Genomic DNA, 15,510 nt, shown 5'->3' with positions numbered 1-15,510 from the left:
TCATCAAAATGCACAAACCAAATTAAAGTATTTTGGAACTCTCAGATTCCCAAAAACACATTTTTGGACTTTTAGAAGTCATTAAACTCCAATTTGAGAACCAAAAAGTCAGTAGGGCTGGGCACAGTGGTTCACGCCTATAATCCCAACAGTCTGAGAGGCTAAGACAGGAGGATCACTTGAGCCCAGGAGTTTGAGAGCAGCCTGGGCAACATAGCTCATCTCTACAAAAAATAGAAAAAATCAGCCAGGCATGGTGGTGCATGCCTGTAGTCCCAGCTACTTGGGAGGGTAGGGCAGGAAGATAGCTTGAGCCCAGAAGTTTGAGGCTGCAGTGAACTAGGATGATGCCACTGCACTCTAGCCCAAGCAATATAGTGAGACCCTGTTTCGGAAAAAAAAAAAAAAAAGTCAGTGGAGAGCAGAGATGAATGTGTGCATACGGGTGCCAAGCCTTTCAATCAGCTTCTCCACTGATGCAACATCAAAATGTAGACTTCAGGGTTTAACCATTACTAGGACCTAAACCATTACTTGTACTGATTAAGACAGTACAGACATAGTATGAGTACTTATTGAACTGAATAACCTTATAGCCTTATGGTTAAGAATTATTTAAATTCTTTAAATGTAGTTCAAATTGTTACTCATATATTATATATTCTAATACATTTGCTTAAGGAGGAATCAGGGAAAAGGAATTCACTCACATTTTCTTGGTTTTTCAAACCAAATATTGGGGGTAGGGAATCAGAAATCCCCTAAGAATGATTGTAATTGTCATAACTAACAAAGAAATAATTAAGGAGGCCGGGCGCAGTGGCTCACGCCTGTAATCCTAGCACTCTGGGAGGCCGAGGCGAGCGGATTGTTTGAGCTTGGGAGTTTGAGACCAGCCTGAGCAAGAGTGAGAACCCGTCTCTACCAAAAAAAAAATAGAAAGAAATTAGCTGGACAACTAAACATATATAGAAAAAATTAGCTGGGCATGGTGGCACATGCCTGTAGTCCCAGCTACTCAGGAGGCTGAGGCAGAAGGATTGCTTCAGCCCAGGAGTTTGAGGTTACTGTGAGCGAGGTTGACATCATGGCACTCTAGCCCAGGCAACAGAGTGAGACTCTGTCTCAAAAAAAAAAAAAAAAAAATTAAGGATAACTCATGCATTTTTACATATTTACAAAGGTCTTATGATTTCCTCAAAAGTCTTATAAATTCAATGACCTTATTCTACTGACAGATTTTCAACAATGAGAGGTCCAATCAAACTGAAGAACATGCAGAACTCTTATATAACTCTAGTGGTTCAACAAACAGGTCACATTTCTTATAAAACCCTAAAAATTCTAGGTTGGTGTGGAAGAATTTCTAGTTTCAATTGAAAGTCAGAATTTAAGTACTACAGAAATCTTATCTGGTATTACTGATGTTCGTATTTGGCTAGAATAAAAATTTTCAATCCTTAAAGAAGTATTAGTTTAAAATCTATACAGGGTAACATAATATATTTTAATTGACTGTGAAAATGCCAGGTCAAAGTAACTTTTAATGATGCCACCGTGTGCAACTGTATGACAAAAGACTAAAAACACCGATTCCAGTCCCAAACTATAGTTCATGCAATCCAAATAAAACCAAGAGTAAAATGTCAGTCCCCAGGCCTTTTTCTTGGCCTTGTCTGGCTAATGTGCTTCTTCATGCAGCCATTCAAATATTCATGGAGTACCAAATATAAACAAGTCGAGCAGGACACAAGAATAAAGGGGTTTATAATCTTGTGGGTGAGAGAAAAGATAACACATATGAAGAGGTTTCAATCTATCCAGTGAAGTGACTCTCCACTTCAGTCTAACCTCCAAAATGTGGCCAGAATTATCTTCTTCTGCCATAGGATCAGGCCACCACCCTGCTTGAAGGCTCTCATGGTTTGTTCAGCAAAGCAGGCGAGGTCTCGTGAAAGCCCTGTTTCTCCTTCCCAGTTCCCTCTTTCCTGCATGGCCCCTAGTACACCTGTCACAGAAAGCAAGGCACTTCCATGCCTCTTTGTTCATGAGTGCAAAACTAGCCACTTTCCACTTGCTGAAATCAAGTCAATCTTAAAGGCACAACTGAATGCTGTCTTTTCTCTAATACTTAATCTACCTGCCAAGCATAACTGACTACCCCCATTCCGCACACCAATATCATTTTATTGCTCATAAAGTACTAAGCATATTATACTATGGTTAATAGCCTAGCATATATCATAATGAAAGGTTTAATAGCGTATTATATTTTAAGCATCTTGAGGGTAGAAACTATGTCTTATACATATTACTATCTATTCTGGCTAGCACAGAATCTAGCATACAACAGGCACACAATAAGTATCTGTTATCTTTTCACTGATCCACTGACTTATGTCAACACATAAACAGAAAAGTCTATTCACATGTTACTTACCTAACGTCCATGCAAAATAGTATTTGGGTCTGGCAGCCAATAGAGAGACATAAAGATAGGTCACTTTTGTTGGCCATGAAGCTGTAGCTTGAAAATGCTCATCAATGTTGTACTCCACAGGCAATGTTTTACAGATGGTCAAGTGAAACAATAAAGAAAGTCCACAGACTAAGAGCTTCTGAATAACTGCAATCTGAAAAGTGTAAGACGAGATTTCAGAAATTTCACCCATGCTCCTTTTAATTCATTTTACGTATTATCAACAGATTAGTCTTCTGAATGTAGCATCAACCTATAACTGTCCTGGTCAAAAATCAAGAGCTACACTGCATTTAGTATTTAAAGACCTCCAAGGTGTCATAGTATTAACATTTCCAACCTTATGTGTAAGTACTACCTAAGAATTATGGCTCAACTCATATTAAAACCTCAATTTGTGTTTTTCACAACTTTCAGGAAATAAAAAATCTAAAAACAAGTATAAGTGTATCAGTGTGAACGGAAGTGGACACCAAAAAATTCATGTTAATTAATTTTGGTAGATTTTATATGAAAAATGACATTTTTTTCTATTGTGCTTTTTCTACATCTTACAAATTCTAGGTGTTTCATGGACATTAGTTTTAAAATACACAATCTATACATCTCTTTAAATCTGAAAGTTAACATATCTGTGTTCAAGAATGATAAAATCAAAAGAGCTACACATGAGAACACTAAAGATTGGTATCAAAGACTCTGATGAAAAGAACAGGCCATTCTTTGCAATATTATGGTAAGGTTAAATTACCAACTCATGGTATTTTGTATTTTTAGAAGGCCAGAACATTTCAACCTCATTTAGTATAAAAGAGATTATACAGACTGGGAAGGGAAAGAAACAAGTAGAAAAAAGAAAAGGCTAGATTCAGATGAAGGTATGTTAACAAAATACCTGGGTTTAGAGTGCCTGATATAATAACCAAACAATATTCAAATTAACTGAAGTAATTCATAAATGAAGATCCATATTTTAACACACTATGTAACAGTGCCAAAAGAATGGCTCAAAGCATATGCTATATTCATTGCACTTCTAAAAAAAACTGTCTTATTTGTAGGTTGCTCCTGCCAGGTAGTTCTGACTGTCCAATCCTTGCTGCAGTTGTCATTATTCTCATTTTCCTGGCTATCTTTTAAACCTTTCTCCAATAAAATAAGGCTACCTTTCTTCAATCTTCTCCCAAATATCTTATCTATATATTTGAATAAAAAAGAGATTTTAAAAAGGTAATTAGAGAAAAACTGTGATTATTAATGAAGGGAGATAAGAAGAACAGCCCCATACATTAACCTAACAATGAGGTATATCATTTGAGTAATGTAGTAAGAAATACTCTGACCATTAGACTACATGCAAAATTTCTAGGTCTCGGTTTAAAAAAAAAAAGGAAAACTAAGGTAACATAAACCTGATCTCAGCTACCACGGGGCATGCATACCAATGAGAATCCCCAAATAGGATCAGTCAATGCAGGCATCAGGTATCATGGAAGACAGGGTGGATGGGGAGAACTATATCTGGGAGGAGGGCTAGTAGAAAGCCAGGTATAAACAAGTCTCTATAGCGTCTCTGCTTAATGAGGTGGATGATGTATGTGTTTGTATAAAGCCACCTTACTCTATACATACATATATATGCCTTATATATATATAAAAGATATATTACAGATGTAATTATATGTAAAATAAGTATATATTATACATAAGATATATTATAAATGTAAAATCACCTTACTTTATAAGATATATAGGTATATATCTCTTAGTAAAGTGGATACCCCCACCGTTCTAGCAGGAAGCAAGAGAATATATATATATGTAACCACAGAAGATACAGGCTTAGGAACATGGGTCTAGAGCAGGATGGGTAGGTGCTGGAATGAAAACGTGGAGAACACAGAGACAGCTGTATCCTGAGAGGTGATATAATCAGCCCCCTTCTCCTGCCCAGCTCCAGAGTAACAGCAGTCAAGTTTGTGTGCCCCAGGAAGAAGACCAGAGGATCTTTTATTCAAAAAACAAAATAGCCCCACAGAAAAGACTTATAGACATCATGGCAGAGACTGGTAGGTGTTGCCCAGGAGCCATCCTCCCCGTCCTGCATAGCAAAGGAATTTTTACTTGTGCACTTGGAAGTCTAGCTGAAGATGACATGTCCCAGCCTCTTGTGTAGCTGAGTATGGCTGTGTGATTACGTTCTGGTCAATGGGCTGTGAACGAAAGTAATGTGTACAGGGAAAACAGAGCTTGGCTCTCCAACACCGTTATTTTGGTCCTTGTTTCAGCAGTCAAATCTGTGTCTTAACTGATACAGATAAAGACAACCGGGAGGTCCCCAACAGAAGAGATAGCTGGCTATGTGACTATCCTACTTCAGATCCTAAGAGTCTACAAACCCCACTGGTACATAAAGCGCTTACAAATGCCATTAGAGGGATTTATGAATAACTACTACTATTTGACTTTGTCAACTATATACATATGGAATTTAAATAAAAATATATTAGAACAATGAGATAATACATTAAGAGTATCTGTCATTAGCAACAACCTCTGATTTATGATGTCTATAACCCAAAAGAGGAAGAAAATGACATTTCATGAGTGAATCCCATAAAAACTCAGAGTAAGGTGACAGAAGCAAAATATAAATTTGTATTATTCTTTGTTGAGTTTGATTTACTCCTACTCACGTGTTTATATAGCACTTGATATTTTTCAAATATTTTACAAAACTATTCGATCTTTATATCCTCTCTAAAATGGGAAAGACATTAAGATTCTCCTTTTGCTGAGAGGGACCCACACACATTAAGTGCTGTGCTATTAATACAATGATAAAGCTGAACTGGTAACTGAGAGTTCAGGGTCTTGATTCCTAGATTTAATTCTCCTCCCAGTATTCCAGAATAAACTTCTAAGAAGCTGTCTATAATTATCTTTAGTTTCTCTCAGGGCAGTCAGACCTCTAAAGGTTTAAGTGGTCGGCCTGGAGATATGAGTCTGAATGAAATTCATCCCAATTTGGTATGGCATTTCTCAATCAACACTTAGCCAGTAATACAAAGTATGAAGACAAAAACTCCTTTTTGGTATAAAGCACACAATGAGTCACATAGTAGAAAAGAGGTAATATAATGGCTTTTGTGAATGGGTGCACATTTCTTCACTCACTCTTCATTGCCACACAAATGGAGGATGGTAGGTTTGCAGGGAAAAGGGGGCTTGCTCTAAGCCCCACATTCAGAGAAAACATTAGTTCTTTCTCTTTGTCTCATAGGCTTTCTGACTGGCCTATTACTTTTCATGGAACATTTAGATTCAACCAGATCAAATCCAACAGAAACTTAGCCTACGCAAAGACTCATAGCCTTTCTTTATGAAGCAGCATCTCATCGGTTCCAAGTACCTCAATAGTTCGAAAAAAGTAAAAACTATGTTCAGTTGTGAGGCAATTTAGCATAGATTTTGGATCCAGACTGAACTGGTTTGAATTCTAGATCTCCTACTGCCAACCTGGGAAATCCTGGTCAAATTATTTAGCCACAGAGTCTACTACTTTGTAAGACTAACTACTGTGAAGATGAAAAGAGTAACTAACTATGTGTGAGGTGCTCACAGCAGTGCATGTAGCTCTGAGTTGGGCAGTGCAAAGGCAATTTTTTGAAATAAATAATAATAAACAAAAACAGCGCATGTGGTAAGAGCTGTCAAAGTGTTAGCTGTTAATATCTCTTTATTGTGCGAATCGGTAACAGTTTTGTGAAAAAGGTGATACCTTAAGTAGATCTTTAAAGAGGAGTAGGATTTCAACAGGTTATGATTAAGAAGAAGAGAAAAGCAGAAAAGGAAAGGACAACACAGAGTGTTTGCAATTTGCTAGAACATAAGGCATAGCTTTTTTAAAAAAAAAAAAAAAGGCCTGGAAAATTGGATGGCTAATTCCATGAGAAGGGCTTTCTTGTAAAATACTCTGTAACTATAAAGCATCATTCTCATTAAGGAATTCGGCATGTAATTTCTCAAATAACCTTATTTTTGTTCTTTAATTATGACTGTACTTCTACTAGGCATCACTAATAGGCAGAATGTGGAGTCACTTATCTTGAAAAACGTTTTTAAAGATATAGGTAAATTCAAAACATGGAAATATTAGTATCTTTAAATAAATAAGACTAACCAATACATGCTCTAAACGCTCCAGATAAATCTCATGACCTTACATTTGGAGATGGCTCTGTTCTTCCACACTGTATTTCTTCCTTTCCATTTTCACCTGATTGTATCATATGGTATGATCTGCCTTCAATGAAAGTAATGTAGTCTTTGTAAGAGCAGAGTGGGCCTGCCAGGATACCCATGAAGTTACAGTTGTAACTTAAGTACTCCAGTAGGCTTGGCATGCGCCTGCAACAAAAAGACATGCAACTTGTGAGAGATAAGCTTTCAGAAAGTCTGATAGAAATAATAATCATCTACACTCACTATTCTTACCATTTCCAAAATAAGACAATCTTTAATCGTCATTTGCATCCATACAGTAATAATTTAAAAGATCTGGATGTAGTAATGCTCAACAGTAGTTTTGAATAAGAGAGTTTCTACGCAGATCTTTATGAACAAATACGAAGGGTTTCTACTTAGATTTCTCACAATAAACAAATCTAAGACAGATATGCTATCACAGAAAGTGTCATCTCTTACTAGTCAATCCTTTGCTCATTTAACAAATGCATGCTGTGCACTGTGCCCAGCGTGCTCTAGCGTCTCGAGATACAGCACGAAACAAAACAGAGGAAAATTCTGTATTCATGGTGCTTACATACCAGTTGCAGAAAATGGATAATAAAAAAATATATAAAATATTTTCAGAGATGCTAAGTGCTACAAAGAGAAGGTATTTTATTACATTAAGAAATCAGAGAAGGCCCCTTTGGTAAGGTGACATTTGAGTAGAGACAAGGAGGAAGTGAGAGGAGTCATGTGGATGTCTGTGACAAGGATTCCAGGCAGAAGGGATGATGAGTGGCAGATTCCTGAGCTGGGCACGGCCGGCAGTAAGGAGGGGATGAGGCTGGAGTAGACTGAACCCAGGGAAAGAATGGGAGGAGAGGTAGAGAGTTGAGGTGACACCACATGGGGCCTGCCTTTTAAGCCATGGTAGGAATGTCAGGTTTTATTCTGAATGAGTTGAAAAACCATAGTAGGGTTTTAAAAGACCTATGTTTCAAAGCATCACTCTGTCCCCTGTGTGTGGACCCATCAGGAGTGGAGCAGCCACTAGGCAGGTGACAATGGCTGCAGGAGTGGGGCAGGACACTCTGCACATACCCTGGCAGCGGAGCGGGGTCTGCTGAAGGATGGGCTGTAGGGTGTGAGAGAGACGGGAGTCAAGGATGTCTCACAACATTTTTAATTCGACTGCTTTGAAATCTGTCCAAATGGCACGCGGTATCTACTGGTAACATGGTAAAATGGTTAGTTAACACAGGAGACTATTTAGGCTTTCTATGCTATATAAATGAATAAGGACTGTATATTTTTATAGCTCCATTAATCAAGTCTACGGTCCACTGTCAATTATAAACTATCACGAATAAAAGAACTACACCTGGAGACAGTAAGCAGGCTTCTCGAACATGTTACAATGTCTTTGTCCTCTCTAAACTGTCTCCTTTAAAAACATAAACATTCTTTGTGAACAAGAGTTGAGAGAGTATCTTTATATATAATACGCATCATTTTTAATTTATTTTTTAAAGAGTCAGGGTCTTGCTACATTGCCCAGGCTGGACTCGAGCTCCTGGGCTCGAGCAAGGGATCCTCCTGCCTCAGCCCCCAGAGTAGCTGGGATTATAGGCATGCACCACCATGCCTGGCTTAATATTGTTTTTATTAAAAAAAAAATATCAATAGAACAACATCGTGCTTCCTGCACATCTGATACTATCTAGGTTACCCCTCAACCGAAACACATTTTCTAATTTTTAAGAATTTTTTTCCCCCACATTTTAAAATGTTTTATTTTATTTTATTTTTTTTTGAGACAGAGTCTCACTCTCTTGCCTGGGCTAGAGTGCCGTGGCGTCAGCCTAGCTCACAGCAACCTCAAACTCCTGGGCTCAAGCAATCCTACTGTCTCAGCCTCCCGAGTAGCTGGGACCACAGGCACGTGCCACCATGCCCGGCTAATTTTTTCTACATATATTTTTAGCTGTCCAATTAATTTCTTTCCATTTTTGGTAGAGACGGGGTCTCGCTCTTGCTCATCCTGGTCTCGAACTCCTGAGCTCAGAACGATCTGCCCCCCTCGGCCTCCCAGAGTGCTAGGATTACAGGCGTGAGCCACCGCGCCCGGCCAAAATGTTGTATCTTAAGTATTTTCTTTTTAGGGCTCAAAACTGATGACAGAAAATATTTCTGGTAGATTTTCTCTTTCAGTTCTTCATATTTAATGCTGAAACAGAGCAAGCACCAGAGTAAGTACCTGCAGTCACAGAGTTGCAAAGAACTCCTTGCACTCCAGCGGCAGAGCTCCACTGTCGATGCCAATTATTTTAAGACCAAGTCAAACCATGTAACACACTTTTCAAGGACAGGAGATAATGTGTAACCACAAAGTTGGCTGAAGTAATTTTTGGCTCAACTGTTATATCACAAACAACAAGTTATTTTATGGACTGAAGTAATGACCTATAACATTTGCTATTAAAATGAGAACTTAGGTCTAACTATAATATTTCATTTATAATATTAAACAAAAGATTCACTCATTCATTTATTCCATCAACATTTATTTGACATCCACTATGTGTTATCTCAAGTGAGGGCTTCTCAACTACAGAACTGCTGACATTTTGGGCCAATGATTCTTTATTGTAGGGACTTCTCTGCATTGCAGACATTTAGCAGCATCCATAGCCTCTACCCACTAGATGTCAGTACATCATCCCTCCTAGTTGTGACAACCAAAAAATGTCTCCAGACATTGTTAACTGTCTCCTGCAGGCAAAATCACTCCCAGTGGGAACCACTATTTAGGTGATGGCGACATTTGCAGGGGTAGGAAGGGGACAATTAAATAAACATATTATGTAACGTTAGACAGCAATACGTACTATGAAGAAAGACGAAGCGGGACAAAGGGACAGACAGCGATGGCAGGGAAGGGAGGGGATTTCTGACAGGTGGCCTGTGCAGTCAGAAGTGGACTGAGGGAAGGAGGGGGACTGGGGGAGCATCCGCCCGTGGGGCCATATTTGCTGCAGTCCAAAGTGTGTCCTTCTATTCTAAATTACAGGGGAAGCCATTGGAGGATTTTCATCAGGGGAGGGGAATAATATAATCCAACGCACATTAAAAAGATCTCTGGCTGCGAGGTGAAAAGTAAGCTGCAGAAGGCGTAAGAGAAAACAGGGAGACCAGTTAGGGAAGCTACTCCACTAGCCCAAGTAGAAAATGAGGGTTTAGACTGGGACCAAACAAAAGGGAATGGTGAGAATCGGTCAGATTAGAGATTAGAAAGGGCTACCTTGACTTGCTGGTGAAGTGGATTTACAGTCAGAAAATCAGTGTCTGCCTAAATTTTCCCAAGCCACTAGTGATAAATGCTATTGCTATTAAGTAAGTGGGCGACAATGGTGGAGGAACAGATCAGTGGACAGGGAGGGAAAAGGAAGACAGAGATCAGAAGTTCTCTTCTGCATATGCTTTATTTGAGATGGCTCTCACTATCCATGGAATGATGTTGAAAGGGCAGTTGGATATGAGAGGCTGGAGCTCAGGAGAGAGGTTGGGGTGGGAATACAAATTTAGGAGACTCCAAACATGTAGATGGTCTTTAAAGCCAATGGACTGTCTATGATCAACTGGAGAAAACTGAGAAGTCCAGGGCTGAGCTCTGGAGCACATCAACTTAGTGGTGAGGCAGAGGCTTCTGCAAAGGAGGCGGAGAGAACGAGTCAGTTAAGGGGGGAGGAAAATCACAAGAATGTATCCTGGAAGGCACGTGAAGGAGGTATTTCAGGATGAAGCGGACAGCTTGGCCAACACTGCCGAGAGGCTGAGCATCAGGCAAACTGAAGCCAATGGTAAAATGTGCCAAGATTGAGGCAACTCTGAAAGAATCATTTCAGACCAAGAGTGGGAACAAAAACCTGACTGCAGGGCATTGATGAGAGAACGGGAGGTGAGGAAGTAGAGAGTGCAGACAAGCTCTCAAGGAGTGTTATTCTAAAGAAGTGTGGACTAATTGAGTGGTAGCTAGAAGGGAGTGTGGGATAAAACAAGCTTTTTCTTCTGAGTTGGTGGGAATGATCCAGCAGAGAGGGGGAAATTGATGATTGATGATGCAAGAGACAGGACATTAACTGAAGCAGCAAGATCCCTGAGGAGGTAGGTTCAGAGTAGAAGTGCAAAATTGGCCTAGCTTAGATACCAGGAAAGAAAGTCCAGTGTTTTGTTACAGATTCAGGCAGTCTGGTAGATTTCATGGTTGCAGAATGAAGTAGGGTTGCTTTTATTTTTCCCAAAAAATAAAATTTTGCTACCATCCTGAGTACGGGGGAGGGAGTGTTAGAAGTCTGGGAAGAAAGGAGAATAAATCATCTTACAAGAGAGTGGGAAAGTGAGTAGGCTAAGGAAATGTTGCAGAATTGCTGGCAATACTAAGGACTGTAATTTTAAATTTGGGGTAACAAATTCAAAATAAGTCCAGTCAGCAAGACTGAATGTATTTCCACTCTGCTTCTTTCTACTGTTCAGGTAGGTGGAGAGCTGGATTTAACTGGCTCTGAGATTTGCTAGGTGGCTATGTGAGAAGAAAGGGGGAAAGAGGAATTAAGAGTCTGTAGTGAGCAGTTACTGGGATGGCCCAAGGGCTCCTAGAGGTCATAGAACTCAGATCAAATTAGCCTCTCATAGTTAAGTATACTCAAGTATATATTTACTGACCTATAAAGACTATAGAGAACATCAAAACAGAATTCTTTTTTAAAGAGATAGTGTCTTGCTATGTTGCCCAGGCTGGAATGCAGTGGCCAGTTCATAGCTCATTGTGGCCTCAAAGTACTGGGCTCAAGCAATCCTCCTGCTTCAGCCTCCCAAGTAACTGAGACTACTTGGGATGTACCACCATGCTCAGCTCACAACAGAATATTTTTACAGATGAGGAAAATATAAGAAGATCCCCAAGACATGCTACCTGGATCAAAGATGAACACTTAGTGTAGGTCTATCTACTATCACAAACTTAATCTCATTAGTCTATCAGCAACGCATGTATTAGTTCTAGATTTAGAAACAAGGTACCCCATATGAAATTTTTCTTTTAAGTAAAACAAGTATTTGAGCTCTAATTATATTAGATTGAGATAAATTCTGCCAAGAAATTAAGCTGTTCTTTGCATCAGTCATCAGAGTACCTATAATAAATGAACTAGAAGCTTATCCCAGAATGCATTCCTCAAATAATAATGAGAAATATCATTCTTCATTATGTCAAATGTAGCATCTACATGCTATATTAATGTATTATATCTTAGTCCACTATCTGCCATCAACTTACTGGTCTATAAACGGTAGCTGCTATAATTACTACTAACTACTATGTGGCAGTCATGAAGGCTATACCATGTTCCTGTTTTCAAGGAACTCAGAGTCTCACAGAGACAAAAAATTTAGCAGGTAGCCTTGTGGTCCACAGCAGGTGCACACTGTACAGTGACACAGGCGAGGTGCTACAGGAGCCTTAGGAGGGATGCCTAGCCCGGCTGAGGGAGGAGTGCAGAGGTAGCAAGGTTTGTTTTTCAGAAGTTAGTACCTCTAGAAGGACTAGTGAGCCTCAGCCACATAACCAATGTGCGTTCTAGGCAGAGGCAGGCTAAACCCTAGCAGGATACGACGCAAGGCACATACCTTACAGCCAAACCCCTCTGTGATGGAGTCAGTTCTTCATCCTTTCGAAACATGCCTGAGAAACAAAAAATAGGTACTTTGATCAATTATGATTTCTCTCAAGAATGGCATTTTTTCCCATTCATACTTTCATTGCTTTCCTCATTTGAAATTCATGCTCTATTCCCGATTTTGACATGATTGTTCCTTTCTTTCCCATGGCAACACAGACACAATCATGTGAAAGATCTCCATAAGATAAATAATATACTGTCAGGGAACGAAAGTTACTAAAACCTAATTCCTCTCTAAAGGAAATTATTAATAAATTTAAAAATTCAAATTTATTATCCTTAATACTAAATGCTATGACTTTTCAAAAAAGGGCACTAAAATTTTTCTATTGTTGAATGATTTAAATGATTTGAGATTTATGACAAGGGATCATCACAGCCTTATACATAATAGCAAAAAAACCCAAAAGAGTAACAACCTAGATATACAATTAGGAAATGAGAAAGTAAATAATTGTACGTCTACTTTTGACAATTATATAGACAAGAAAACTATGCCTTATAAGAAGATAAATGAAGTGGATCAAATATTAATAAAAAAGAAGGTTGGCTTGGCACTGTGGCTCACACCTATAATCCCAGCACTCTTGCTTGAGGCCAGGAGTTCAAGACTAGCCTAGGAAACATAGTGAGATCCCCATCTCTTTAAAAAAAAAGAAAAAAAAAATTAGCTGGGCATGGTGGCATGTGTCTGTAGTCCCACCTATGATTGTGCCATTGCACTTCAGCCTGAGCAACAGAGCAAGACCCTGTCTCTCTTTAAAAAAAAAAAAAAAAGTCTGGCTCTGAGGAGTGTTGGGGGAGGGACATGGATTTTTTCTTTGTGCTTATGTGTATTTTTCAAATTTTCTTCAATGAGCACATACCTACTTTTTGTAATCAGAAGGAAAAAAAAACACTTAAGATGACTGATGATGAGGAAAAAGTAAAACATCATCAGGAGGTAAATCCAAAAGGATAATTGCTACTTGTGACAATTCTTTCTGTCCCTGTATCAGATACTCACATTGTTGCCTACCGTTTCCTAAAAAAACAAGAGCTATCTTTAGAAATGAGGATCAGTATTCTTTTTTTTTAAATTTCTTTATCCTTTCATCAGGCAAGTAACATGTTAACAGCTTCATTTGTGATTTCAAGCTTTGCTATATATGAATTATTTTATTATGTTTAATTCAGCATTTCTAAGTGTTTAGTATAATGTGGGGCTTTTAATCTGCCATCTTGACCACAGAGGCTATTAGCATTTTAGAATTCTAAACTAACCAAGGAAAGTAAATATACAGCTTAAAGGATAGATTTTCACAGAGCAAATTTGTGTTAAAAGTCTACATGCACAAGTTCAGCCTCCCTTCTCAGTTCAAAATTTGGGAACTTGCCAACAGAATGCCCAAAAACCAATTAAAGACAAGATATCACTTTTTTAAAGCTAGAAGTCTGTTGAAGTACAAATCATGCAGTCCCCACATATGATGAGAACCAAGAAGTCTCTGAATGCCAACATGATGTCACACTGCAAGTGGAGAGGGAGAGCCTGCTGCTGCGGGTTAACAGCTGACACAGGTGTCGTGGTGATGCTCTTCTGCTGCTTGGTCGCCCTGAACACGTTGTTTCCTCACTGTATTAACAGTATATCGTATTTTCTACTGGTGCATACTTACGTGTGAGTAAGTATGAGAAGATGACTGCTTATCAGTTGCATGTAAATTCAGAGTCAGGAATGATGGTGATGCCAAACCACCAAGACTGTGGCTGACACAGTGACACCTTTACTTTCTGATGGTTCAGTGTACACAAACTTGGTTTCACGAACAAAATTATTAAAAATATTATCCAAAATTACCCTTGGGCTATGTGTACAATGTGTGTATGAAACATAAATGAACTTTTTATTTAGACTTGGGTCCCATCCCCAAGGTATCTCATTATGTATATGCAAATATTCCAAAATCCAAGACGCTTCTGGTCTCAAGCATTTCATGTAACGGATATTCAGCCTGTACAAGCACCCTGCTAGGCTGACATATTCCTATTATGAAGTGACATCAAGGAAGTCACACTACAAGTCAGACCAAACACATACCAGGTTGTTGTGTTAGTCATCCATCCTAAGCTCTCAGCAATCTCACATACGTGATTCAAAACTAGAAAGGTAGATGGGCTCTGTTATCTGAGGGTGAGGAAACATCTTAAAAACCATGTCTAGAAATTTTCCAAGATAAAATAACACCTGTTCCCTGAAGCTTCAAGTACGAATGATGCTACTTGGCAGTTGAGAGATAGTTATAAATACATTTGTTATCATCTAGGAGTGGTCTAGAACCAAAAAGACTGTGCGGAAAAGAATTAACATAATTCTAAGACTGCTACCCTTAGAAGGGCCTGCTCATGGCTGGTGTCTGGAAACTTGGCTGGTAAACAGTGCCCTACACTGATATGAAATATTCCCTATGCCTAGACTGTTTGTGCCAACATTATGGTTTATTCTGAACACCTGCTTTCCTTCTGGGAGCCTGGAATTTTGGTACATGCTAGGCAGTGGGTGCCTATGTAAGCAGCCCCCAATAAAAACCTTGGGTACTGAGTGTCTAATGAGCTTCTCTGGTAGACATTTCACAGGTGTTGTCACAACTCGTTGCTGGGGGAACTGGGTATGTTCTCTGTGACTCCACTGGGAAAGGACTCTTGGAAACATGTGTCTGGTTTCTCTAGACTTCACTGCAGATGCCTTTGCTTGTAATCTTTTCACCGTAATAAATCTTAGCCACGAATTCAACTACATGCTGAACACTATGAATTACCAAACTGGGGGTGGTCTTGGGGTCCCCCAACACACAGATAATAAGGCCCTCCTCTGTAAGACTAGTTGAGAAAACACAGGATAGGGTTCAATCCCTCCCTTGGGCACACAGAGGCAGGTGGTGTGGGGGCATGGCAGGCTTCCAGCACACTGTCTAGCAGGCTGTACCGAATCGAACTGGAGGAAGAATCACTTTGAAAGCTACAGGGTGTGAATTCCTCAAATCTTGTCAAGGTTAATCAAAATCCAAACTATTCTAAAGA

The 15,510-nt window shown here is 39.2% G+C and overlaps 1 protein-coding gene across 1 annotated transcript in view; it reads right to left on the bottom strand.

Annotated features, from left to right (window-relative positions):
• Nucleotides 1-15,510, bottom strand: part of MBOAT2 (membrane bound O-acyltransferase domain containing 2) — a 170,321-nt gene that overhangs the window by 37,930 nt on the left and 116,881 nt on the right. Inside the window, exons 5-7 of the mRNA XM_012639943.1 lie at nt 12,398-12,452; nt 6,706-6,889; nt 2,441-2,633 (exon numbers count right to left, since the gene is read on the bottom strand). Of these exons, the coding sequence (XP_012495397.1) occupies nt 2,441-2,633; nt 6,706-6,889; nt 12,398-12,452 (432 nt within the window). The remainder of the gene's footprint in view (nt 1-2,440; nt 2,634-6,705; nt 6,890-12,397; nt 12,453-15,510) is intronic.

Source organism: Propithecus coquereli, unplaced genomic scaffold (assembly GCF_000956105.1).
Source record: "Propithecus coquereli isolate 6110/MARCELLA unplaced genomic scaffold, Pcoq_1.0 Scaffold145, whole genome shotgun sequence".
NCBI classification, from domain to species: domain Eukaryota; kingdom Metazoa; phylum Chordata; class Mammalia; order Primates; family Indriidae; genus Propithecus; species Propithecus coquereli.
The sequence above is the reverse complement of the archived record's forward strand: the minus strand, read 5'-3'. Positions and strand labels throughout refer to the sequence as shown.